Source organism: Onychomys torridus, chromosome 21 (genome assembly GCF_903995425.1).
Source record: "Onychomys torridus chromosome 21, mOncTor1.1, whole genome shotgun sequence".
NCBI classification, from domain to species: Eukaryota; Metazoa; Chordata; class Mammalia; order Rodentia; family Cricetidae; genus Onychomys; species Onychomys torridus.
The window spans coordinates 16,390,868-16,418,721 of NC_050463.1; the positions used below are offsets into that span (position 1 = coordinate 16,390,868).

The 27,854-nt window shown below is 46.0% G+C and overlaps 2 protein-coding genes across 3 annotated transcripts in view; both read right to left on the reverse strand.

Moving 5' to 3' along the window:
• Msh2 (mutS homolog 2) overlaps window positions 1-792 on the reverse strand; it is a 75,470-nt gene extending 74,678 nt beyond the window's left edge. For both annotated transcript variants that reach the window (XM_036171109.1, XM_036171108.1), the window contains exon 1: window positions 495-792. In XM_036171109.1, coding sequence (XP_036027002.1) covers window positions 495-705 — 211 coding nt within the window. In that variant the 5' untranslated portion in view covers window positions 706-792. The remainder of the gene's footprint in view (window positions 1-494) is intronic.
• Window positions 793-10,304: 9,512 nt separating this feature from the next.
• On the reverse strand, window positions 10,305-26,300 carry Epcam (epithelial cell adhesion molecule). The gene is made up of 9 exons (XM_036171436.1): window positions 26,225-26,300; window positions 22,631-22,738; window positions 22,103-22,343; window positions 20,655-20,720; window positions 19,920-19,983; window positions 18,497-18,598; window positions 16,022-16,222; window positions 11,633-11,677; window positions 10,305-10,359 (listed from the first exon to the last, which is right to left on the reverse strand). Exons 1-9 carry the CDS (start codon window positions 26,298-26,300, stop codon window positions 10,318-10,320), a joined length of 945 nt encoding a protein of 314 aa, XP_036027329.1. The 3' UTR covers window positions 10,305-10,317.
• Between the last annotated feature and the right edge of the window lie 1,554 nt (window positions 26,301-27,854).

Genomic DNA, 27,854 nt, shown 5'->3' on the forward strand with positions numbered 1-27,854 from the left:
TAAAATAATAATAGTAATAATAATAATAATAACAACAATAATAATAGTAACAACAACAACAATAGTAACAACAATAATAATGCTATATTGGCAAAATGAGGGTAACGTAAAGGAGTCTCCCCAGGCGCCCGCCACTGCTCCCTCCTACGCTGCTGCTGACCGTGGAGATTTGGAGCTAAACAGGGAGGCATGCGACTTGAATCCTATCAGCTCTGGAGACTGCAACACGAGGGTCGGGAGTTCGAGGACAGCCGGGACCAGGCGCTGTTTAATCAGGAGCTCGTCCGGCCTAGCCAAGCCCACCCCGCTCTGGGTGGATGGACGGGAATACACCAAGCGTACGGCACCCGGAGCCACCTCTCGAGCGCTGGGGCGCAGCAGCGCCGCCGTCCCGCCGGCTGCGGGATGCGCGCAGGTCTCCGGCCCCGGGCCTCGGGGCTTGCAAAGCTGCCCGCCCCGAGCCGGTCCCGCCGCCGCGGGCTGCCCTCCCTCACCTGTCGGGCCCATGTACTTGATCACGCCCTGGGTCTTGAACACCTCGCGGGCCGCCAGCAGCGCGTCCTCGCCGTGCGCCGTGTAGAAGTCGCCGCGGTCGAAGAGGCGCACCGTGGTGCTCGGCTTCTCGGGCATGCCCTCAAAGAAGCGCACGAAGCCCGCCTCGGCCGGGCCCTCCAACTGCAGCGTCTCCTTCGGCTGCACCGCCATTTCCGAACCTCTCCACACGAGCCCCCGAAGACACAGCGCGACCCTGCGCCCGCCGGGTCGATTCCCGCCACCCCGCCCTCGCCGCTAGGCCGCGGCCGGCCTCCGTGGCTGCGCCCAATCAGCGTGCAGCGCTGCGCCCGGTGGGCGGGAGTCTACCGCGGTAGCCAATCACAAGCCAACGGGGCCCCGGCTTCCCGCGTTCTCCGGGACTCTAACTACTGCGCATGCTCGCTAGGCTGGGGGCTCGCGGACCTGGAAGCCTTGCGGCTGCTTGCAGGTCCGCCCTGCGTGGTGCCCAGGTCGGTGGGTGACTCGGCTAGGCGGGGTCATCGAGTGACCGGAAACGCGGGAGTGAAACTCCAAGAACTTGTAAACCAAGAACAACTGTTGTTTTTCCTCAACCCAGGCTTAGACGTGTGCCAGACTCACTGTGCTCTTCCTTTATAAGCAAACAACCTACCTTAAGATGTCAGGGTTGTTCTCCACAGCCTCCCACTAACTCAGTTTCTCATTTCATCCATCCGGGGGCTGATGTATTCAAAAGACACATTGAAGCCACGTGAGGGAGCGCACGCCCTTAATCCCAGCACTCGGGAGTCCGCGGCAGGCGATCTCTGAGTTCGAGGCCAGCCTGGGCTACCTGTCGAGTTCCAGGACAGCCAGGGCTACACAGGGAAACCCTGACTTGAAAAAACATACAAAAAAGACTCTTGGGGGACTGGAGGGATGGCTCAGTAGCTTCTTAACCTCGTGGTGTTTTTCCAGCTGTCTACCTGAGTTCAGCACCCATGCAGTTCACCATGATCACCTGTAACTCCAGGTTCTGGGGGCGGGGAGAGGGGGTGAGCTGCAGACATCTGCACTCACACTGACAAACAACCATTTTTTAAAACTTTTTAAAATATAAATGAAAAATCTACTTTGGAAACAAGCGTGGTGCACATACCTGAACCCCCTCTTTCCCCCCTCCCCCCTCTGAGGAGGTGGGGGGCAGGAGGAACTTCAGTTTCAAGGTGGGGCTGGTGAGACACTCAGTTCAGGATCATCCTTGGCTACACAGACAGAGGCCAGTCTGAACTACATGAGACTGTAAATTATCACTTAAAAAAAAAAAAAAAAAAAACGGGTTGGGGATTTAGCTCAGTGGTAGAGCTCTAACAAACAAAAAACCTGCAGAGTTATAAATATTCTACAGAAAATATTCTACAGGGCTATTAGCCCATTAAGACTTAAGTGATTGTGAAGGGCTGAAATGTTGCAGGTCCAGAGCCAAATTATCTTGGGTTAATTTTAGTCCCCTAAAGAACTGTGGTTTTTTGTTTGTTTGGTTTGGTTTTTTTTTTAAGATTTATTTATTTATTTATTACATATACAGAAGAGGGCACCAGATTTCCTTACAGATGGTTGTAAGGCACCATGTGGGTGCTGGTAATTGAACTCAGGACCTTTGGAAGAACAGTCAGTGCTCTTAACCTCTGAGCCATCTCTCCAGCCCCCTAAAGAACTGTTTAAAGCCCACTTCTGTGTTTACCTTAACAGCCTTGTGACTATCAAGTAAAGTATCTGTAAAATGTACAGACACATTGGTTTGTACCTACTCAAATGCTAAAAAATGCCATCACAGCTGGGCAGTGGTGGCGCAGGCCATTAATGCCAGTGCTCGGGAAGCAGAGCCAGGTGGATCTCTGTGATTTCAAGCCAGCCTGGGCTACAGATTAAGATCTAGGACAGCCACCAAAACTACACAGAGAAACCCTGTCTTGAAAAAAACAAAAACAAACAAACAAACATAAGATCCAAGGTCAGAGCTGGAGAGATGGCTTAATGGTTAAGAGCACTGGCTGCTCTTCCATAGGTCCTGAGTTCACTTCCCTCCAGCCATATGGTGGCTCACAATGATCTATACTGGAATCTGATGCCCTCTTCTGGCATAAAGGTGTACATGCAGCTAGAGCATTCATTCATAAAATAAATAAATAAATCTTTAAAAAATAAATAAAAAGATCTAAGGTCTCTAAGAGCCCCACCCCATCTCACCCCTTCGCTGTAACTTGCCTACCAGATGTTTAATGACTACATTGGGAAAATGTCTTGATTTTTTTTGCTGTACACTGTAAAGATTTGTCACTTGAATTGGTTTAATAAAATGTTGGTTGGCCAGTAGCCAGGCAGGAAGTGTAGGTGGTTCCATCAAATTGAGAACTCTGGGAAAACAAAGGCAGAGTTAGGGGGTCTCCAGGCAGATGCAGAGGAAGCAAGAGGATGCCGCACTGAGAAAAGGTACCAAGCCATGTGGCTAAATAGATGAGAATTATGGGCTAATTTAAGTGTAAGTGCTAGTCAGTAACAAGCCTAAACTACCGGCTGAGCATTTAAAATTAATATAAGCCTCTGTGTGGTAATTTGGGAAGCAGATGCTGGGTACTTGGTAGTTGCTAGTGGGACAGAAATTTCCCCTTACAATTTTTAACTTTCTTTGTTCTGTTACTATAAAATTTCCTGAGGGCCATTGTTAGTTATTTAGGCGGTGCTCTTACCCGCGAGGAACACGTCCCGAACACGACAAATCCACAGAAGAGCTGTTTATTAATATAGGATAGAAAGAGAATGTGACAGGCCTGTGTGAAGCACACACGTGAGTGAGGAGAGGAGAGGAGAGAAGAGAGGAGAGGAGAGAAGAAGAGGAGAGAGACCTGTGCAAAATGGCGCCGGCTTTTAAAAGAGTGAGCCGTGCATTCGTACAGTAGCCCCACACATGCGCGTAGATTACATGGCCACACGCGCTTTATGCAACCATGTAAAGCCACTGAGTCCTAGTCACTCAAGATTTTCTAACCTGGAAATGGCTGTTTTGAACCGGAAATAATTAGGCGGTCCGCCATGCAAGCCCAACCACGCAGACGTGTTGTGATTTCCTATCAGCCATTGAGACAGCTCTGGGTAAAGGCACTTGCACCAAACCTGACGACCCAAATTCCATCCCTAGACCTGTTGTGGGTGTCCACCAGAGAAGATTACTTGGACACAGGTTTAAGTCAATAGAAAGTCTTTCTTAGCTAACCTGGACTGGGTGTTCAGGATCCCAGTGTAGCCCTGAGCCTTTCTCAGGGTGAGCTTTAGAGCACAAAAGCCATGTCCTGGGCTGGGTTGACACACTTGTTAACAAGAACAGTTAACCAGCAGTGGAACTACAGAAGCCAAACCGCAAGGTTAGACTTTTTTTTTTTTTTTTTTTTTAAAGATTTATTGTTATGTACACAATGTTCTGCCTGCATGTATGCCTGCAGGCCAGAAGAGAGCTCCAGATCTAATTGTAGGTGGTTTTGAGCCACCATGTGGGTGCTAGGAATTGAGCTCAGGAGTAGCCAGTGCTCTTAACCTCTGAGCCATCTCTCCATGTATACTTCCTGAAGTATCTTGCCAGCCCAAATGTAAATTAATTTTGAGTTGACTTAAATCCTATTAACCAACATCTCATTTATATGCAAATATTCTCAAATTTGAAAATCCAAAGTGCTGATTTTATATATATCATATATATGTGCTGATTTTAAATACATCAAATACATATTGCTGATTTTATATATATCATATATATTGCTGATTCTATATATATCACATATATTGCTGATATATATACCATAAAAAAATAAAATAAAAAAAAGCAAGGTTAGCACACTTATAGACTTTCCCAGAACTATGGACTTTGATGGATTAGGCCTTTGTTTTCATTTTGGCAGGTGGTGCTGTCTACATGCTGAGTTTTATGGCCTGATTGGGACTTCCCATCATGGAGTCAGTTGTGCTAAGTGTTGGTTTTAATGCAACAGCACTGTGTTATTCATTAAGCGGCGCTGTTCCCATTTGAGAAAAGCCTTGAGGCACGACAAAACCCACTATCAGAGTTGATTAGGAGAAGTGGGGGTGCAGGAGAGGGTGTGATCAGGCCTGTGGAAGACACATGCAGAGGTGGGGGGGGGAGTGTGTGATCTGCTTCTTCTTATGGATTCCCCTGCACATGTGCATATAGGCTTACCAAGCTGCACCAAGCGTGTGCATAAATTGCATGATCTCGCAGCGCCTAGATTAGGTAGGACGACATAAGCCCCTCACTTGGCTACTGAACTGCGCATGTGTAGTCATGTAGCTGGGAATTCCAACACTAAGGTCTGGGGACCTGTTACAGACCCACAAATAGAGAGAGAACCAACTCCCACAAGGCATCCTTAGGCTTCCACGCACCATGCTATGGCACTCATGTCCTTAAGGATATGAGCATGCATACACACAAAACACAAGGTAGGTAAATAAATTATGAATTTAATTAAAAACCAAACAACCTCATGAAACTGGCATCATGTTGGAACATAGTATTTGGAATAAACTGGGTTCCTGGGACATGGCCACCATATTTGGTACCAAAATAAGCTGGCTCTTAGTCCCTTTGAAGTGAGAGCAGAGTTTTATGTTGATATGTGGTTTAAATTCTATATGATAGGGCTGGAGAGATGGCTCAGCAGTTAAGAGCACTGGCGGCTCTTCCCTGGGTCCTGAGTTCAATTCCCAGCACCCACATGGTGGCTCACAACCATCTGTAATGAGATCTGGTGTCCTCTTCTGGCCTGCAGGCAGAACACTGTATATATAATAAATAAATAAATCTTTTAAAAAATTCTATAGGATAAGGACCTAAAGGAGGTCAGGGTCCACTGTGCTAGACCTCCCATCCTATAGCAAAATTATTCAGTAGGGCTTTTTTTTTTTTCTTTTGGACAAGGTTTTGTGTAGCCCGGATTGACCTCGAACTCAGTATGTAGCTGAAAATGATCATAGCTTTTGATCCTTCTGCCATGAACCACCATGCCTAGCCTTTTCCCAGCTCCTTTAAAGAGTTTCAGGGTGTTTCTGACAGTCTGAATTTAGAAGTGATTAGCCCACAAGTTAATACCACATGCCTTGGAAAACAAAGAAGTGTAGAAGATCTAACTGTAGGCTGCCTCTCCAGCCACATTTCCTGGAGCTTGACAATGTGCCTGCCTGTTTCCCCAACACCCAACCGGGGCCATGAATTTAGCTTCCCTTTCAACTTGAAGCTCCTGGATACACTTGACCTCTCCTGACCTTTCTTTTTGGAAACTTCTGGTCATCCATCCATCCATCAATCCTCAGTCCAAATGCTTTCACCGGAAAGCCTGCTCCGTTCCCCCAGAAGTAATTAGTCTTACTTCTTTTGAGGGCCCACCTCAGACCTCTTTACAGCTCTTGTTCCAGAAACCTGTTTCTGCGGGGCAGCGGTGGCACACGCCTTTGATCCCAGCACTCGGGAGGCAGAGCCAGGCGGATCTCTGTGAGTTCGAGACCAGCCTGGTCTACAGAGTGAGTTCCAGGACAGCCAGGGCTACACAGAGAAACCCTGTCTGGAAAAAATGAAGAAATAGTCTACCCCTATCTACTCTTGGAAATTCACACCAAGGCAGATGGGTGTGGTCACACTGGAGTAGGGGGCGGTGGGAGCAGGTGGAGCAGGAGTTCAAGGCCAGCCTCGGCTGTGTATCCAACTGGCAGCCTGGGCTCCAAGAGACTGTCTCTCAAAACAAGGGACACAAAAAGGGAGCAGGAGAAAGCTCTCAAACCACTGGGGGCTGGAAGGTCAGACACAGGGTAAGAGAAAGCTGAACCTGCGGCCCGCAGGAGGCCAAGGCAGGGGTGTTAGTTTGAGGACAGTCTGGGCTATGTTATAAGATCCTGTTTCCAAAAGAAAAGCAAACCAACCAAAAGTAAATGGCCCACACCTGTGGTCCTATTGCTCTGGACACAAAGGCAGGTGAATTGTAAGTTCAAGGCCATACAGAGCTACACAGGGAGGCCTTACCTAAAAAGTAAGGGAAAATATGGAGTAAAAAATTAGGGACAAAGGATAGACTAGTGAAGGGAATGAATATTCATATATTTTCCAGGAATATTCATGCATTTTCCAGAGATTTTTCTCGAAATTGAATACCACCTCTTTTCACACAGTGTTTACAAGGGACAAGAGGGAAAATAATGTTTTGGTTGCAAAGGGATCAGTGAAGACAGACTGAGGAACATGCATTTCTCATGAAGAATGAGAGTCTAGGGGCAGAAAAAAACGTAGGTTATAGAGAACTGGGGACTCCCTTCTTGGTGACACAAGGTCCTTGCTTTTGTTTTGTGCTAGTGTTTTGTTTTTGAAGGGAGGTCTCACTAGGTAGCCCTGGCGTTCACAATGAAAACCCAAGGGGCTGTAACTTCCCAGGGACCATCTTGCTCCTCTATCCTAAATGCTACCAGTCTGCGCCACCAGGCCCCACTTGCCATGAAATGGTTGAGAGGGAAAAGGCCAGGGATATAGCTCAGTGGTAGCACACAGGACTCACACACACAAGGCCTGAGTCCAATCCCAGAAGTGAAGAGAGGAAGGTAATGTGATGCCTGAGGGCTAGCTGTGTGAAGCAGTTTGGAAGTCAGGATGAAGATGAGCAATGGAGATTGTTTCCCTCTATCTAGCCTTAGATGACAGGTGACTGAAGCAAGAAGGACAGAATCCCCCAGTAGGAGATACAAATCCTGCAAACGTTAGCATTTCAGAACTGGTAAAAGCAGAAAATCACCAGGAGACACCGAAGATAATGTATAGCCAACATACTGGGTAGGCTACGGGACAAATATCCCGGTAGGCCTTGCAGAGGATGACTGGCCATGCATGGGACACAGTGACCTTAGCAGTCGCTAAAGAATAGAAAGCGGTGTGTTAAATAATGTCCCAGTTCCGAATTCGCCCTTTTGGCCAGGTGTGTGCAAGTAAACACGAAGCTGTGTCAGCAGAGGGCACTAGAGAGCCCCAGCAAGGGAAAAGGGTCATTCCCTAGTGCTGATGGAGGCCACTTCATCCTGCTCCTGCAGTATGTGTGGCACTCACAGCCAGCAGCTTCTCCAAGGGCCCTCAACACACCTGCTGGTGCAATTTCATAGAATGCCATTTATTCATTTTGTAACCAGAGTTGTTCTGTCCTGTCCTGTTCCACAGCTGCTTCCAAATAATCACTCTAAGGCTAATATCAAGTACGTTTGGCTGGGCAGTGGTGGCGCACGCCTTTAATCAGCAGGCAGATCTCTGAGTTCGAGGCCAGCCTGGTCTATAGAGTGAGTTCCAGGAAAGGCTCAAAGATACACAGAGAAACCCTGTCTCAAAAAACAAAACAAAACAACACAAACAAAGTATGTTTGGCCAATGGCTCAGGCTTATTACTAGCTAGCTCTTACATTTAAATTAACCCATTTCTAATCATCTATTTATTGCCACATGGCATCTTGTTCTTGGGCAGCTGGCTGGCTAGTCCCTCAACCCCGCCCTTCTTCATCTCTGTCTTCAATTTGAATGTACCGCCTAACCTGGCTATTGGCCAAACAGCTTTATTTACCAACCAATGAGAGCAACACATATTCACAGTGTACAGAAAGACCATCCCACAGCATTATTATTTGTTTTTTAGAAATGGTCTATGGAGTAAGGTAGCTCTCTCACTGACTGGCCTGGAACTCAGTATGTAGACCAGGCTGGCCTCACGCTCTCAGAGATCCATGCATCTCTGCTTCCCAAAGCTGGGATCAAAGTAGGACCCTGTCTGAGGTATTCGAAGTGAGACACTTTCTGTGAATAGCTTTTTCCTCAGTGTTATCGGAGTCAACTGAACCATCTTTGTTGTGTCCCAAAAGGCTTTGCTTATATTTCATATCATTTTCACGTGCTAAGTAGCACTATTATGATTTTGTTTTCTCTGAAACATTGAAAAAACACAAGTTTTAGTCACTTTTCTCATTGTTACAACAAAAAATACCCAAGAGCGACTTATAGAGGGGCAGGTCCACTTTGGCTCAGGTCCATCTTGGTGACAGGAATCTGAGGCAGCTGCTCACGTCAGATCAGAAGTCATCAGTGATGACTGCTGCAGCCCCGCCCACTCTCTGTGTGCACACATGCCTATTAAGGTAGTTTTCAGTGAAGACCTACACGATAGATAGGTGGTCTCACGTCCTGTATGTGTAAGTACTCAGGAAAAGCCCTAGCTTGTGGTAAAACTGTAGCATGCTTCCTAGTAGTGCAAACTGAACCCAGGGCCTCTCACATGCTGAGCACGAAACCACTGAACCTTCCCCTACCCCAACCCCACCTCAGCTCTCAGAATGTTATTGATGGTCAGGGTCTCACTGTATAGCCCGAAACTCTCTATGTCTGCATAGCCTAGGCTGGCCTCAAAACAATCATGCCTTAGTCTCTTAAGTGTTGAGATTATAGGCATGAGCCACAACACATTATCAGAGTTTTTTATGTTTTGATTTTCATTTCTTTCAGATAGGGTCTCAGGTAGCCAAGGCCAGTAAGTCCTTAAGTGGATATGTAGCAGAGGATACCCATCAAACCCTAATCCTCTAGCATTGAAGGGGTTAAACTCTCCATTTTCACAACTGAATTTAGGTTCCAGCTCTCTGAGGATAAACTGGTGTCTCTTCCAACAAAGGGCCATTTATCTACAAGTCCTCACATTCAGGGTCCAGGGAGAGAACAAACGTCAGTCACGTATCTCAAGGACAACCTGGCAGCCCTCTTCTGAGTCACGGCCAAGCTTGTGCAGATGTGTCCAAAAATGTTAACTAAACCTCGGCCAATTAGAAATATACTAATGTAACCTCTGCATGCTTAACCAATTATGTATGACCCTGAAACTCCCCTTAGCTGTGCTTAAAAGAAGCCTGCATGCTCATCTCAAGGTTGTCTTCATTTGGTACAGGTGAACGACCCCATATTCACGATGGTATTATAAACACTCTTTGCTCTTACATACTATTTGAGTCTGGGGTCTTCCTTCAGTGGTTCCTCGGACCCCACAGCATCTACCTCCCAAGAGCAAGAATTACCGGTTTGTCCCACTTTGCAGTATATCAGATCATTTAAAAATTTATTATCTCAGCCAGGTGGTGGTGGCGCACACCTGTAATCCCAGCACTCGGGAAGCAGAGGCAGGAGGATCTCTGTGAGTTTGAGGCCAGCTTAGTCTACAGAGTGAGTTCCAGGAAAGGCGCAAAGCTACACAGAGAAACCCTGTCTCGAAAAACAAAAAACAAAAAAAAAATTATTATCTCATATATGCATATGCTAGGAAATTTGATTCAAACAAACTTGGAAAACTTAGTTTAAAAATGTTTTATTTCATTAAAAAAAAGTTTATTATGTACAAGACTCAGGTATATAGAAACTCAGCTTTAATCAGAAAATGAGACTAGTTATCATATTCTACTGAGGAATGTTTGTGACACACACTCTTCAATATTTAGCATAAATTATTTTAACTATGCAGGCTAAGTTGTGAGTTCCACACCGCACCTGTACATAAGACATTTGTCTAGTTTTAAGATTGGTAATGCCAATGACAAGCTGCTTGTGTTTAGAAGTACAAATTTCATTATTACAAATAGGCGATGATAACTAACAAAACAGTAATCCTCTAGAGGTCTTGTCCCATGTTTATACATCATTTGTCATCTGAGGTCTTTGCCATCCCTCCTGGTGCTCCCATTCTCAGGGCAGAGCAGCTAGGCATTGAGTTCTCTATGTATCTCACCCATCTCCTTTATCTGCAAGGAAAAGGAGCATGCAAGAAAATGTAAGTAACTTTCAACTCTTTGCTCATTCAGCAAAGGGTTTTTTGTTTGTTTGTCACCCCTCCCCCTCCCCCAAATCGAGTTCCCCTGCATAGACTTAGACCTGGCTGTCCTGGAATTTGCTCTGTTGTCCAGGCTGGCCTTGAACTCACAGAGATCCGCTTGGCTCTGTCTCCCAAGTGCTGGGATTAAAGGTGTGAGACACACCACTCATCTTTAAGTTATAAGACAAGGACTCAGCCCTGGCTGACCTGGAACTCGCTGTATGGATCCTATGGGCTTTCAACTCAAGGTGATCCACCTGCCTCAGCCTCCTGAATGCTGGGATTTCAAGTGTTAGCCACCACACCTGACACAGTCTTTTATTTTACAAGTAAAGAAACTGAAGTACAGAATTAAGTGGCCTCCCAGACCAAAAGCCTTAGTTCCAGGCTGACCGAGACAACGGATTTGACCACCACTGTCAGTAAACATCTCACAGGAGATAAGCACAGGGCCAGCATGTGACAGAGGGCGAGGTTAAATCCTTAGGGACAGGTTTGCACTTTCCATTTTTCAGATAAGGAAGCTTGGAGATGTACAGAAGTTCTGGCACTTGATTAGCTGCTAAGTGGTCAAACTCAAAACTTAGAGTTCTTAGAACACAAGCCAGTCTGCCCCAGTACTACACTTCAGTTCAGGGCCAGGCCTGTGCTAACTAAGCCAGATGAAGGAGATCAAGCTGTGGTACTTGGAGACACTTCAGAACTTTCTGCTTCTGTCAGATTACTTCTCTCTTTTACTTGTTTTGAGACAGAGTCTCATGCAGCCTAGCCTGGTTCTCCCCCCCCCCCCCCCCCCACATTGTTTTGACCTCCTACCACTACCTACCAGGTGCTGGAAATACAAGTTGTTTGGAGGCAGGGTCTCACTCTAGTCCTGCCTGACCCCAAACTCACAACGATACCCCTGCTGGCCTTGAACTCACAGAGAATACTCCTAGCTCAAGTACTGAGATCACAAGTATGAAACAGCATGGCCACCATCTCTCTCTTTTCTTTGTTATTTTCTTAGGAAGTGATACATACATGACTACAAAAATCAGAATTGGTGAGCGTGCACACACGCACACACATTATCCTTGGAGTTCAAGGACAAATTCACAATTACCAACTTCCTCACGGTCGTCTGTGACTAGTTAGCATATGTAGGGAAGGGCAGTGATTACTGGGACTAAGACGTTCAGCGTCGCCCATTGTCCACTTACCTCCGCCTTCTCATATTTTGTTGATTTCTTCTTTGTAGAAATAACCTGAAAGAGCAATGGTTACTGTTTTAGAAACTACTACTCAAACAAAAGTGGCCAAACTGAACATATGTACTTCGAATCCATGTAAGTACTCGTATACAAATTTGGGGGTTCTAAAAACTGGTCATACAGTACCAATTCTTTGAACAACTATATCAACACTGTAAGTACCCTTCTGGAGCGAAAGCTTTTAACCAAAAGCAGATAAAATACCCCATATATGCATTTACCCATCCATTCTCCTGATAATGAACACTGAGATTGCTTCCTAGATTATTCAGATAACATCAATACATAACCCGGAATGTGTTTCTTGGTCTTTGGTTGGTTGGTTGGTTGGTTCTTCTGAAACAGGATCTCATTACGTAGCCCCAGGTGGCCTGTAATTCACTATGGAGACCAGCAGGTTGGCCTTGAACTCTGATCTGTCTCCTGAGCGCTGGGATTGAAAGCATTAAATTTCTACTTTGGTTTCTGTGACAATTAGATTTCTGTCTGTTCTGGGTGTTTGCTTGCCAACTGAAGTTCCTCTTCTATAAACCACCGATCCCTGCTTATTACTAATCTTTTAATTAAAGGAAGACAAGGCCCTGCTATGTAGCTTAGGCTAGCCTTGAACCTTGACCTCCCAATCCTCCTGTCTCAGCCCCCTTGCTGGAATTACAGGTACACGCCACCCTGTCTAGTTTTGTGGCATTCATTTCTATTGGTGTGTGTGTGAGGTCGGAGACCAGCTCTCAGGCATCAGTTCTCATCTGCCAGCTTGTGAGGTCAGGACTAAACTGTGACCAGGCCTGAAGCACAGTGCTCTGCCCACCACCTGCTCTGCTGCCAATCCTTGTGTAGGATCCCTCATCAACTTGTAAGAATTCTTTACATGGCATGCATAATATCCATTTTATTTTATGCATCATATACATTCCCCCAACTTATTCCTGTTTTGGTTATTTTTTTTCCAGACAGGGTTTCTTGTGTAGCCCCCACTGTCCCGGAACTCACTCTGTAGACCAGGCTGGCCTCGAACTCACAGAGATCCACCTGCCTCTGCCTCCTGAGTGCTGGGTTTAAAAGTGAGTGCCATCACACCAGGCCATGTCTATTTTTTTTTTCTTTGCGATGTCTTCGCCATGAAAATGTGATTTATTTTTTATTGTCTTTTGGTAAATACCTAAACCAACCTCACTCTCAATCCTCCTGCCTCAGCCCCTTGAGAATGAGAACTACAGGTGGGAGCCACTAAGCCCAGCTCAAAATGTTAAATAAGTTTAATGTTAGTTGGGCATAGAGGCACACTCCTATTGTCCCAGAGAATGGGATAATCAGCGGAACCCAGGAATTCTATCCCAGCCTGGTAGACGCCTGTCTGGAGAAAAGAAACACACACACACACACACACACACACACACACACACACACACACACGGGGCTGGAGATGGCTCTGTTGAGTAATGGATTTCTTACGCAAGCAGGAGGACCTGAGTTCTATTCCCAGGACCTCAGTAAAGAAGCCAGGTGTGGCTGTGTGTGCCTATAAGCCTAGTGCTGGCAAATAGAGTCTGAAATGCTGAGCTCCAAGTTCAGAGAGAAACCTTATCTCAAAAATTAAAAGGTGGTTCAAGGCCAGCCTGGTCTACATAGTGAGTCCCAGGATAGCCAAGGCTGTGTAGCGAGACAAATAAAAATAATAAAAAGATGGGAAAGTACAGAGGAAGACTCCCAGTGTTGACCTCTGACCACCATACATGAGGGTACTGAAGGACAGTGTACCCACAAACCCTTTTACACACAGGCACACACTATGAATCCACAAAAATCCTGGGTGAGTATGGAAACAGCCCTGAAGTTCTGGCCTTGAAGGCAGAGATGAGATCCCCAGGCTGAGCACAAGCTGGCTAGCCAGCCCCACCATTATCTGCCTACTCTGGGTTTGACTGAGAGAGTAGCCTTAAGGAGTAAAGTAGAAAGCCACGGGTTGGGGATTTAGCTCTGTGGTAGAGTGCTTGCCTAGCAAGCACAAGGCCCAGGGTTCGATCCTCAGTTTAAAAAAAAAAAAAAAAAAAAAAAAAAAGTAGAAAGCCATAACATTGACCTTGGACCTCCATATGCACTGCACACAAGTGTATGGGCACTTGTACACACATGTGTCCCCACACATGAACACATACACTCAAGCATACCACACACACATACATATAAGAAAATAATACTGGGTCCAAAGTTGGTGGAACTGTCTGCTTAGGAAGAACTAGGAGGTGTGACCTTGAAGGAGGTGTGTCACTGGACTTTGAGGGATCAGAAGCCCACGGTCATCTCTCTCTCTCCTCTCTCTGCCTTGTGATTGTAGATCAGCGTAAGTTCTCAGCTACCACTCCTGCCTGCCTGCCACCGTGCTCCCCACCGTGATGAGGAACTCTCTGAAACTCTGAGCAAGCGCCCCCCAATACTCTTTCTTTCTTTTTTTTTTCAGAGCAGAGGACCGAACCCAGGACCTTGTGCTTGCTAGGCAAGCGCTCTACCACTGAGCTACATCCCCAACCCCATAAGTTGCCTTGGTCACAGTGTTTTTTCCTGCCAATAGGAAAGTAACCAAGACAGTTGGGGACAGAGATAGCCCAGTGGCAAAGCGCTTGCCTACCATAAGAGGCCCTAAAATCTAATTCCTAGTACCACAAAGCCGAATTTACGTATTAATAGATCCCTTTATGGATTTTCAGTTTCTTGCATTACATGGTTTCTTTTGCTGCAAAATATCAACGTTCCTTCTACTAGTTTCTTTTGAGGTTATCTTCTTCCATTCTATCCAGTAATCCACCTGGAATTCATCCTTTGAAAGAGCAGCCAGTGCTCTTAACTCTGAGCCATCTCTCCAGCCTCAATGTTTCTTTCTTATCAGATGGGAGCCAAGTACGGTAACAATACTGAGCTGAAAAGCAAGTTGTCATGCACCTTCAAATCTATCTTTTCCTTTATTGAGGGCAGTGGGGCTTTTTAGGATAATATCTTGCTGGTCGTAATGTCTCCCCCACTCAAGACTTTTATTTTATTTTATGTACATGTGTGCCTGGTGCCCAGTACCTGGTACCTATGAAGTTCAGAAGGAGCCAGATCCCTTGGAATTGAATTACAGACAGTTGTGAACTCCCATGTGGGTTCTGGGAACCAAATCCAGGTCATCTCCAAGAGCAACAAGTGCTCTTAACCACTGAACCATCTCTCCAGGCCCTAGCCTTGAAATCTTGATCCTCTTGCCTCAGCTTCTCAAGGGCTTGGAATACACAACTATGTCATCATACTCCACTGAAATTGGTTTATGAATTCTGATACCACTTGATGCCAAAGCACCCTTACTTAAGGCCCTGGAACAAAGCTCACTTCTTTAGATCCCTAGTACTCCAGCCTTCACCCCCCAATGCTGGCATTACGGGTACGTGCCATTGTACCCAATGCAAATTTGCTATTTATTTAGAATCTTTGTTCCATGTACTACTTTTGATTCTTTTCTTGCTAACTTAAGCTTTGTGTTGTTTTGGGGCCAGGCATATAGCTCGGTGGTATGGTGATAGCCTGGCAGGCTGCAGCCTGAGCTCAGCTCTCCAGCATCACCACAAACACAAACAAGGGTTGTATTGCCCAGCTCAGTAAACATTTTGGGAGTTCTCTATTCTACTGTGTTACAGCAGGAGCACTGAATTCCTTACAGGGAACCCAAGGCCATCTGCTGCTTGAAGGCCGAGGAACCAGGCTGTGAGGTGTTCAGCTGCAAGCATCTTCCTCTTTTTTCTTTTCTTTTCTTTTTTTTAGATTTATTTATTATGTATACAGTGTTCTGTCTGTATGTCTGCCTGCACGTCAGAAGAGGGGGCCAGATCTCATTACAGATGGTTGTGAGCCACCATGTGGTTGCTGGGAATTTAACTCAGGACCTTTGGAAGAGCAACCAGTGCTCTTAACCTCTGAGCCATCTCTCCAGCCCAAGCATCTTTCTTATGAGTAATCCTTTCTGACTTTAGAAAGTAACTGTTTTGTAAGAAGGAACCTTCACTAACATTTTCAAACACAGATAGTTCTTCTTGTGTTTGTTTCTTGATTTTTTTTTTTTTTTTTTTTTTTCCGAGACAGGGTTTCTCTGTGTAGCCCTGGCTGCCCTGGAACTCTCTCTGTAGACCAGGCTGGCTCAAATGCAGAGAACCACTTGCCTCTGCCTCCTGAGTGCTGGGATTGAAGATGTGTGCCTCTCCCCTTGACCACCACCCCTCCACCCCGCACCCCCGCAAACATGGATACGATTCTTAGCAATCCCCTTTAAGAAGGCTTCCTCCAGTGAGCCCCGGCTCATTCTGTACTCACCAGCACAACTATCCCTGCGATGATTGCTAATGAGACCACCACAGTGATGGCAATGATACCGGCCTTGAGACCCTGCATGGAGAACTCAGGGGGTTTTTCATCAACATAGTAAATGATGGTCTGCCCAGGGTCCAGCTCAAGCTGTTCTCCATTTACTGTCAGGTCCATTTTCGAAGAAGGGAACAAGGATTCCCCTTTCACCTATGATGGAGAAAAACAAGTCAGCCATGGCACCAATAATTACATACCAATTATATGCCAGAGGGAAAAACTGCCAAGAGTCTTTACAGTTTTAATGTTAACAGTCTGATCCAGTGAAATGTTACAACACTATTTATTCGAGGAAAATGCCATACACAGGAGTAGGAACGAAGCCCATGTTCCTCCCCTCCGATTAGCAAATATAACACATGGACAATTCAGTTTCATTGCTCTTTCTTCTATTCCTTCATCTCCCATGCCCAAAGTATTCTAAAGTAAATCTCAGAGGAAAATATCTCACTATAAGAAACACAAGTTTAGCCAGGTACTATGTCTTCCATTTGTAACCCTAGGTCTTAGGCTGAAGCAGGCAGCCTGCACTCTACCATGAATTCTCTAGGTCAACCTGGGCTACTGTAAGATTCTGTCAATAAAAAAAAAAAAAAAAAAAAGGAAGAATAAGAAAAAACAATAAACAAAAACATATGCTTATAAAAAACTGGTCTTGCTGGGAGGCCTTTGACCCTAGCACTCTGGAGACTAAGGCAGGAGAACTGAGTTCAAGACCTTTTTTGTTTTGTTTTTTGAGACAGGGTTTCTCTGTGTAGCTTTGCGCCTTTCCTGGAACTCACTCTGTAGACCAGGTTGGCCTCGAACTCACAGAGATCTGCCTGCTTCTGCCTCCCAAGTGCTGGTACCAGGATATAGTATGCACTATTATCTCTGGTCTTTACCTAAATGTTTTAAAATTGGAGACTGACTTGACATCTCAGCGATTAAGAGCATTTAAGAGGACCTGAGTTGAGTTCTCAGTGCCCAGAGCAGGCGGCTCACAACCAACTGTAATCCAGGCCTCTGGTCTCTGAAGGCACTTGCACCAATGTGTATGTAGATACACACAGACACAGATACACACAGACACACAGAATTTACAAAATTAGTCAAAGGGAGACTGACTCCTAGTCATAGAAATTATTAGAATAATTATTAGAATAATAATAGGAGACTATATATACCAATGTAGTAACTAACCAAAGAGAAAATAAGAATTGTAAGAGAAAGCTAGGTAGACATAGCTTAGTAGTAGGCAGTTTCCCCAGCCTACTAGGATACATACTGGGTTCAGTTCCTAACACAGCAAAGATTAAAACAGAAGAGTCAGAGGGGCTAGAGGTTGGCAGAATGCTTACCTAGTATGTACAGGATCCAGGGTTCAGTCCCCAGCATGACAGAAACTAGTCATAGTGTCACACAGTTGTAATGCAGCACTTGGGACTATTACATCATAGACCCCTAGCTGCCCCTCCTCCCCCTAAGATACCAGGCATGGATTTTCCACCCACCTTGGGTTTCTGTATCCCCTGCTAACACAAACTGTGCTGCTCCGCTCCTCACCTCTGCTGCTCCTAACAAAACAACTCTGATGTCTGGACACTCCTAAACTGGCTTGGAGCTCTGGCCAGGCTCCCCATCCCCAGGAAAGTTATAAAAGGGTTCTTTCTGGCTCTTGAGTTGGTCTCAAGAGATACCTCTATTCTTTTATTTTATGTTTTCTTTGCTTTAGATTTATTTTTATTATTCTTCATTCAATTTCAGTTGACAGCTGCCTGATGCGATCAAATGCATGTCCTTTGGAAGAACAGTACATGCTCTTCACTGCTAAGCCGTCTCTCCAGCCCTACTTTACACCTAATGTTTTACAAAGTCTATGTATAATGTTCTCCCACCCCATGGTTTCTGGAATGATGCATCATCCCTCATAATGCTCTCCTACCTCATAGCCCAACCACAGCTCCCATGCTTGCATGGCCCCCTCTCCTTGTAAAGTTCTTCTGTAGAAGGGTAATTTCACATCACCTCCTTTCCTGAAAGGCTACTTCTCTGTTTTTCTTAGTAGAGCTCAGTACTTGGGAGACAGAAACAGAAGGACCAGGAGTCCAAGGGCAGCTACACAGAGAGCTTGAGGCCTCGACTGTGTGGGAGCCTATCTCAAAAAAGAACATGGCGGCATGTCTTTAACCCCAGCTCTCGGAAGGCAGAGGCCAGCAGATCTCTGTGACTACAAGGAGAGCCTAGCCTATATACATGTATACATATATATACGTGTGTGTGTGTGTGTGTGTGTGTGTGTGTGTGTGTGTGTGTGTGTGTATGTGTGTGTGTGTGTATCTTGAGTTCCAGGACAGCCAGGGCTATACAGAGAGATCCTATCTCAACAAACAAACAAACAACAACAAAATACTAAGCTTTAAAAAAATTATGGTTTATACTTACATCTTTTTCAAAATAGTAAGCCACATCAGCTATGTCCACATCATCTTGAGTTTTTTGAGAAGAGTTTTGCATCAGATCAATAGTGATAACATTATTCTCATACTGGGGGGGGGGGTGAAAAATACAAATTAATATAATTAAAATATATGCAAACTTTGTTCAACAGTGGTCAGAATGTTTAGAAGTTGATCTTCCATAATGTACATCCACCGGGAGCTCTTTCCATTAATGAATAATTAAATTTACCACTAGCAATTGAAAAAAAAATCTTTGAGAGGTCTTCCAATAAATAAATAGCAATACAAACAATTTTTTTAAAAGAGTTAAAGCAAGGGCTAACTGGCTAGGATGGTTAGCTGGGTAGGATGGTTAGCTGTCAATGTGAACCAGAACAAACCATCTAGTCACCTGAGAAGAGTCTTAATGAGGGACAGTCTAGATTGGGTTGATCTACAGGCTGGTCTGTAGAGATTATCTTTATTATGTTAATTGAGGTGGTAAGACCCACACTGATTGTGGGCTGCACCATGTCACAGGCTGGCACCTGGACTGAAGAAAAGAGAGAGAGAGCTGGCCACAGCGTGCATGCATTCATTCTCTCTGCTCTTGACCATGCATGGGACTAGCTGCTTAAGTTCCTGCCACAGTGATAACTCTAATCTGTGAGCTAAAAACAACCCTTTGGGGGCTGAAGACACGGCTCAGCAGTTAATAGCACGTGTGGCTCTTGCAGAGGACAGGGGTTCAACCATCCATAACACCACCTCTGGGGGGATCCAATGCCCTTTTTTGAACTCCTGGGGCATCAGGCAAATCCATGGCACACATACACATGTGCAGGCAAAACACTCATACACGTAAAATAGACCTAAAAATGAAATAAATAAACCCTTTCTCCCTTAACTCGCTTTCCTCAGGGCAATGTACCACAGTAAAAGGAAAGGAGGACACTGGGTAAGGACAGCCCAGGGCAGTATGTGCTTAAGTCATCACAGAAAGGCCCTCCGGGGTAAGAAGGGCTGGCGGCATGCTTCAGGCCTAGTCAGAGATAGTACAGGTCCTAAAGGGCAGTTGAGGCTTTCAAAGTCTATGGAAGCAAACAACTTGGATTCCATATTAAGTGCCCAGGATTTAAACTGTTACTAAAATTCATTTGGCTACCATGTAAAAAGCACTGGCTGTTTCAAGCAGTGGTGGCGCACACCTTTGATCCCAGCAGAGGTAGGCGGATCTCAGAGTTCAAGGCCAGCCTTGTCTACAGAGTGAGTTCCAGGACAGCCAGAATTGTTACACAGAGAAACCCTGTGTGAGGGACGGCGGAGTCACTGGCTGTCATTTATAAACCATACTACCCTATCAACTTGCTGCTAAGGCTAGCTCATTTACCAAGAAACAAACCCACACAAACAAACAAAAAACTTACCAGAACATTTTTGATAAATGCTGGATTCAGTTTGTATCGAGATGTGAATGTCTCCTGAAGTGCACTGCAAATAATTTAAAAGTATTGTTCGGAAAAAAAATTGTAACATACAACAATAGAATCTCTACTTTTTAGGCAGATAGCTCAAGGACAGTTATTATTATTATTATTATTATTATTATTATTATTATTATTACTACTACTATTATTATTACTATTAACTTTTTTTTCCGAAACAGGGTTTCTCCATGTAGTTTTTGGTGCCTGTCCTGGATCTCGATCTATAGACGAGGCTGGCCTCGAACTCACAGAGATCCACCTGGCTCTGTCTCCCGAGTGCTGGGATTAAAGGCGTGAGCCACTGCTGCCCGGCTATTTTTTTTTTTTTTTTTTTTTAAGAGAGGGTCTCGCCGGGTGGTTGATCCTAGAGTGTCACTTTGATGAGAAGTAGAACAAGGTTACACAGTACCCACGAATCTGCCAACAGACTATTCATAAATTCCAAAGGGAAATGGCAACTTTACAACGGAGAAACCTGGCAGACATGGCTTGTAAAGGGACAAAGGACATCATGGTTTCCTGATATGAGTACTGAGAAACTGATATAGTTTTCCTGTCAAGGTACATAACAACACTAGTAGAGATGTAATGACCATCAAGGTGCCTACACACAATAGTATGTACGTGATTACCATCAAGGTTCCTGAGTACACTAGTATATATGTAATTACTTACGTCCTCAAACTCTGAAGGTTGTAGGGGTTTTCTCTTTCTTTGTGTTTCAGTTGGATGGCGATCCAGCTGTAAGACAAGATGGTACTGTGTATAACTCAGTCTTTTATGCTGTTTTCCAAAGAGACAAGTATTCAAATTCCGAAATAGAACTAGAGTTAACAGAACAGGTAAAGTGTGGTAAACAGGCTTCACATATCCTTTACAGAGAAGGCACCCAGAAGTAACACCCTTTCTAACATTGACCTGCTGCTGACAATTACATCACGCGAGGCCACTGAAGTCAAGGCTGAGCTGGCCATGCTGAGCCCCGATGCAGAGAAAAGACAAAACGGATGGGGGGGGGATGCAAACTGTGGAACTGTGGAGGCCTGGATTCCAGGCAAGGCAAAATTCCAACATGAAACCATGTCAAAAAGAGAAGAGAAGGGGAGGGGCGGTTTGAGGGAGGGAGGGAGAGAGAGAGGCAGAGAGAGAGAGAGAGAGAGAGAGAGAGAGAGAGAGAGAGAGAGAGAGAGAGAGAGAGAGAGAACACAGAAACAGAACATGAGAAACAGTTGTCCACAAGGTGGCTCCAGGTTGGAGGTAACAAAGTGCAGGCTTTGGGCCCGACACCTTTCCAATTTCTTGTGCCTTCCACTGGTCTTCTTCTGCTGAAGCAAAGCTTGAGTGGGACTCTTTGTTTTCAGTAATCTCTCTCCTAACCCCTCCACCATGCTAGGGATTGCCCCCCAGCTTTTCTACCCCTTAAGTCTCCAGCCCAATAAATGAGCAAATACAGTCTAAGTCATTCATAGTCACTTAACACGAATCCAACTTCAAAATGCAGGCCAGAGGTGAAGGAAAGTGGTGTCAGTACACCACATTTCTGTAAAACCTAAGAGCCACCTATCTACACAGGGACTTCACAAACCCGTTCTGGAAACGTAACGTCAAACCGAAAAACAACTACCGTTCCACGTGCATAAGGGAAATCTTTAATTTAAAGTCACAGGTCAGGCCAAAGATTATTTCATGCTTCCTTCCATTTTCTCACACTTAATTATTTGCCAAAGATAAGCTTCAGGAGTCAGGTAATTTCCACAAAAATAACACAGTTGGACTAAAGCCAATAAAACTAACACAATTGGATTAGGGCCAATAAAACTCAACTCAAAACAGGTGCCACCAGTTTTGAGGGATGGGACAGGATTACTTATCACTCAGTACCCTTTCCTTCTCTCCAGCTTTGTTTTGAGAGGGGATCTCAAGTAGCCCAGAATAGCCTCAAACTCACTATGGAGATAAGGCTAGCCCTGAACTCCTCATCCTCTAGAGCGTGGGGCTCAGGGGTGTGCTTTACCACGCCCAGCTCTTCCTAACTTCTGAATTCCAAACCGTGAAGTCTTAGTTCATAGCCAAAGCTAAATTTAACTAAACAAATGTGAAGGGCAACGAGCAAAAACACTCACTAGGTCCTCACTCGCTCGGAGCAGGTTATTTCTGTATCCTTGTCGGTTCTCCGGACGCCCGCACTGTTCACGCACCAGCACGTGGCGGTGCCGTTGCACTGCTTGGCTTTAAAGAGCCCTTGCTCATCACACTCAGGATCGTATATCCCGTCATTGTCCTGGATGGCTCCATCAGGTTTCTGCCTCCTCCCAGACTTATTGTGAGACATCTCCGCCTTCATCACCAGACATTTGGATGCCACTGAAAAGAAAATGTGACATCAAACTGAAAAAATTTTAAAAAACTACCATTTTCACGCACACCACGGGAAAACTTTTTAATTTAACGAGTCCCAGGCCAAAGATTATTTCACACTCCCTTCCATTTTTCCCACCCTCAAATTACTTGCTGGAGATAAGAACCTCAAGTCAGATAATTTCCACAAAATAACACAGTGGGAGCAGAGCCAATAAATTTCAACTCAAGGTGCTTCATTTAAAAGGTATTATCAAGATCAAACTTCCAGGCAATAAGGATCTTTTACTCACGTTTGGAGCACACGACAGTATTTGGTGAACCATAGGACGTACACTGGCATTCACCTTTTTCATTCATAAAACAGTTTGTCGCCAGCTTGTAGTTTTCACAGACACAGGCTAGAAAATTGTAAAAGTTCAGTTTAAAACATCGCTGCAACCGCCAACTCCTTCCGTCATGCCTTTAGGAAACGGTCCTGGGCCAGGTGGTGGTGGCACACACCGTTAGTCCCAGCACTCAGGAGGCAGAGGCAGGTGGATCTCTGAGTTCGAAGCCAACCTGGGCTACAGAGCGAGATCCAGGACAGCCAGGACTGGTACACAGAGACCCTGTCTCAAAACAAACACCAGATCAAGAGGAGGAAGAGGAAGAGGTGGACCTGGGATTGGTGAGATGAGATGGTCCAACTATTAAAGGGGCCTGCCGCCAAGCCGGATGTCCAAAATCAAACCTCTAGACCCACATGCTGAAGAGTACTGTCAAACTGTCCTCTGACCTCCACACATGTGCCTTGTCACACAAATGTGACACCCCCCCCCCAAATAAATAATTTTAATGGTGGTGTGTTCTTTTAATCCCAGCACTCAGAGGCAGAGGCAGGTGGATCTCTGTGAGTTCAAAGCCAGCCTAGTCGACACAGTGAGTTTCAGGACAGCCAGGACTGTGTAGGGAGGTCCTGTCTCAAAAATAAAATAAAATAAAAATCCAAAGTAAACAAACAAATGGAAAAAGGTAAAATTTAAAAAAAAAAAAGTAATATGTAGCCCAGAATTTCTCTGAGCTGTAATATTAGTGCTTGAGGGTCTCACATTCGCCAGTCTGTGCCATTAACGTGTCTAATCTGCTTGTTTCCACTTCCACTTTTCTGTATTGTTTATTTTGGGAGGAGCAGAGTGAACTAAGATTTATTAAGGAGCCGGTGGTGGTGGCGATAGTGGGTCAAGCCTTTAATCCCAGCACTCAGGAGACAGGGGCAGGCAGATCTCTGTGAGTTCGAGGCCAGCCTGGTCTACGGAGCAAGATCCAGGATAGCCCTGCCTGTTACACAGAAAAACCCTGTCTCGAAAAACCAAAGATTTATTAAGGAAATGTTACTAAGAACTCCCCAGACTGGGAGGGGCCCTAAAGGCGGAATACTTTGGGGCGGTGCTGAGGATACAGCCTGGGGCCCACTCATGCTAGCCAAGCCCTCCCAGTGACCTACACCCTTGGCCTGTATCTCATTGTTGTTGAGAGAGCCCAGGTTGGTGTCAAACCCAAGATTCTCTTTCTTTTTAAATGTAGTATATTTATCAACTTACTGGCAGCAGGGGTTCCCTGTGCTATGTGCATAGAGGTCAGAAGAGAAACTTACAGAGTACTTTCTCCCTTTCCATTACGTGAGTCCCGGGGATCAAACCGGGTCTTTAGACTGATCCACAGCACCTTTACTCACTGGCCCCTCAGTGCTAGGATTACCAGTGCTGGTTGCTACCCATGGACCATTTAGTAGTTGTTGGATTTGTTTTTAATTTTTAATCTTTTTTTTTTTTTTGAGGTAGGGTCTTGCTTTGAAATAAATCCAGGCTAGTCTCAAGCTCACAATCCTCCGGCTTCGCCCTCCTAAGGGCTAGGATCACAGGTATGCACCACTATGGCTGGTTCAATCTGTTTTTGAAACAGGGCCTAACTATTGTAGCCCTGGCTGGCTTGGAACTGTATATGTAGACCAGGCCTTCTTCCACCAGAGAGCTGCCTGCCCGATCTTCAACTGGAGTGCGAGGACTAAAGCCTTGTACCGCCAGCCCAGCCAGAAACAAAGCTTTAAACACAGCCCTCAAAAGATCAGCCTTGCCTTTGGACTACCAGGCTTTCTTTTTTAAAGCTAACGTTTATCTATTTACTCTGTGCATTTATCTATATATTCTGTGAATGCATACACATGTCACAGTTCAAACGTGGAAGTCAGAGGTCAACTTGGGGAATCTGTTCTCCCCTTCTACCTGTGGGGTCTGGGAATTTAATTCAGGAGTAACGCGACACACAGAGGCATTTTAATGTCCCTGTCATTTAAAATAAATCTTTTCCCTTCCTTCTTCTCTCAGCACCCGGCCCCCACCCCTTTCTGGAAGAGTCTAATTCTACAGCCCTGGCTCACTACCGCCCTCCAGCCTCAGCTGAAGCTCATTCTCCAGTGTCTTCCTCTTTTCCTACTATCACACCCTGGTCTGCTCGTTCCTTTATCTTTTCCCCAACAGGTCAACAATTCCAATTCCGAGATCTATAGTCCCTCCCGCCTTATCCCTCCCTCACCCAGTTTTCTTAAGGAATGCCTGCCCTGGGGCCCAATAGGTATCTCTTCAATCTTTTCTTCATTAAATGGGGTCTGATACCCTGGCTGGACCCCAATGCCACACCAGGCTGAAGGTGACCTTGAAGTGCCAAGCTTCTCCTTCCCCAGTGCTGGAGGTTCCAGGGACACACCTGCCTTATGGGGTTTTAGGGAATCAAGCCCAGGACTTGCTAGGCACTCTACATCCCAGCCCTCAATCTACAATGTAGCCCCAGGATGAAGTTAGAAAAATACAAATTGATTAAACTGCATTACTTAAAGTGTCACTAGCGGATATGGCCAACCTCTGCTAGTAGAGAATGAAATCCTTCCCAGAAAACAAAAACTGAACTATATTTAACTTAAGAAAGCAAAGTCTTTCCAGAGTGCTTTGTTCAATTGTCTCCACCTCCAGACACCATTCTAGAAATAAATCAAAAGTCACAGCAAACTCGACAGTAAGAACATCTAGGGTCAAACTCCATGTCCTTCTCTCTACAGATCGTTCCGTCACCGTCTAAGTTCCCAAAGCATAAAGAAAAGGAGAGCAGCGCAGTGACTCAGGAGATAAAGGTCCCTGACCACCTGAGTTCGAGCCCCTAGACCGAGGTCGTGGAAAAACGGACTCCCACAGGTTGTATGACTTCATACAAGCGCGCGCGCGCGCACACACACACACACACACACACACACACACACACACACACAAATAAAAGCCTCAAAGGAAGTGGAAAACTTCCTTTATGAATGTTGGATCACGGTATAAATCTACTTGTTTTACGAAACCACAAATATGCACAATTTTTATCTAGGGAAGTCTTAAGAATGGAAAGATTACGGGATTTTTTTTTAAAGGTACTGACAGTTTATCCTTGTATCTGTCCTCCCTACAATAACATGGCATTACTCATGATTCTTAGAAAAGGGAAAACACCTCCGGCAGGTACGTCCCAGCAGGCCCGCCTCCGACGCGCAGGTGCATAGCGGCCTCTGGGGAGCTACCTGTCCCCTCCCGGGGCCCACATCCGGGGACCGTCGCAGGTACGGGAGGGGGAGGACTGGCTGGTCGCAGCGACAAAGGCCCGCGCTTTGGGACCTGGAGCCCCAAGTTGGAGCCTCTAGACCCCGGGCGGTGGCCGCTCCGTCACCCTGGCCACACACTCGCGCCGGGCACACCCCACGGCCGCCTGATCGGAGCGCACGTCCGACCCGAGCCGTCGGGTCTCGGGGTCCTCTTCCCACCACCGGCCCGACCCGACCCGACCCCACACTTCGCTCCAGGTCCACGCCTCACCTTGCTGAGCCGCGGCCAGCGTCGCCGTGACCACCGCGAGCAGGAGCCCGAAGGCGAGGGCCCGGGGGAGCGCCATGCTGCGCGCAGAGCGGCGGGGACTCGCGGGGGCTGCGGCGCGGGACGGCTCCGGGGGACAGACGTGCTGCGCAGCGGCCGAGGGACAGAACGCTCTGGGCGCGCGGCGAGGCGGGGACCCACCTGCGGACTTGCAGCCCCGGGGCCCCGCCCTCCGCCCTCCCGCCCGCCCCGCGGTGAGTCACCCGCCCCACACGCCCGCCCCACTTCCCGGCCTCCTGCTCCAGGTGTGAGCCGCCCCGGTGCTCCAGCGGGGGACGCGAGGCGGGGATTGGAGTCAGGCCGGGTACCCAGGGAGGACCGGATGTTGCGGACAGGATGACGAGACTGGACGGGAAAGCCGAAAGGGGTACCAAGTCAAACCCAGAGCTTCCCCGGAACCAAAGACAGTAATAGCAAACACTGTCTTGGCGCTACGCCTGGCAGTTCACTTTTCCAGGATTTTTTCAAGCTCTTGATAGTTATATGTTCTGTGTACGAGTGTTTTGCTTGCAAGTGTGCGCACCACGTGCGTGCCTAGTGCCCGCGGAAGTCAGAAGAGGGCTTCGGATCCCCAGGAACTGGAGTTATGGATGGCTGTGAGTGCTAGAGCAACAGGTGCTCTTAACCGCTGAGCCATCTCTCCAGCACGACACGTTTTTTAAAACTAAAGTGCTTCAGTTTTGATTATTATATATTTTTAATTATTTTTATGGCTTGGGATTATTAAAGGATTACGTCGTTTCCCCCTTCCTGTCCCTCCCTCAATCCCTACCATATACCCACCCCTTCTTGCCTTTCAAGAGTCACGGCCTCCTATTCATTTATTGAAGAACAGTGTTGATAAAACAATTTCTTCGAAAATTTAGGGAACGTCTTGGAAAGAAAGGACAATTTATTTCGCTGGAAATTAATTCAAAGCATACTCTTTCTATGGTCTTAAAATAATTGTAATGACCTGACGATTTTTATTAACTATTAAAATGTAGTTGGGAGAGTGAATACCTAGAATCTTGCAGAAGACCTGAGTTTGCTACTCCGCGCCTGTATGATGGCGCACAAACATCTGTAACTCTATTTCCAGGGTATCGGCTGCGCTTTCTGAGCTCTGCTGACACTGTGAGCAGATGGTGCTGATAGTTACATTCAGGCAAACCAATACACATACCAACATACATATATTTTTAAAACACCAATGTATTTGTGAGATTCTATACCCAAATATAGTCCTAAAATTATTCTCAAAGTACAAATTCAATTTCTAATAAAGTGGAATTGGAAATCTGTGAGGTTTTTTAGATTTATTAATTTTTGTGTATATGAGGGTTTTTTTCCTGTAGATGTGTATGTGCATCACCTGTGTGCCTGGTGCCCACAGAGGTCAGAAGAAAGCATCAGAGATCCTCTGGAACTGGAGTTACAGATGGCTGTGAGCCACCATATGGGAACTGGGAACCAAACATCCTCTGCCAGAGCTGCCAGTTCTCCAAACCACAGAGCCAACTCGGCCAGTGCCCGCCCCGCCTCCTTTTCTGAGATTGGGTCTCTATGAAGCCAGCCCTGGCTGCCTGCCCTT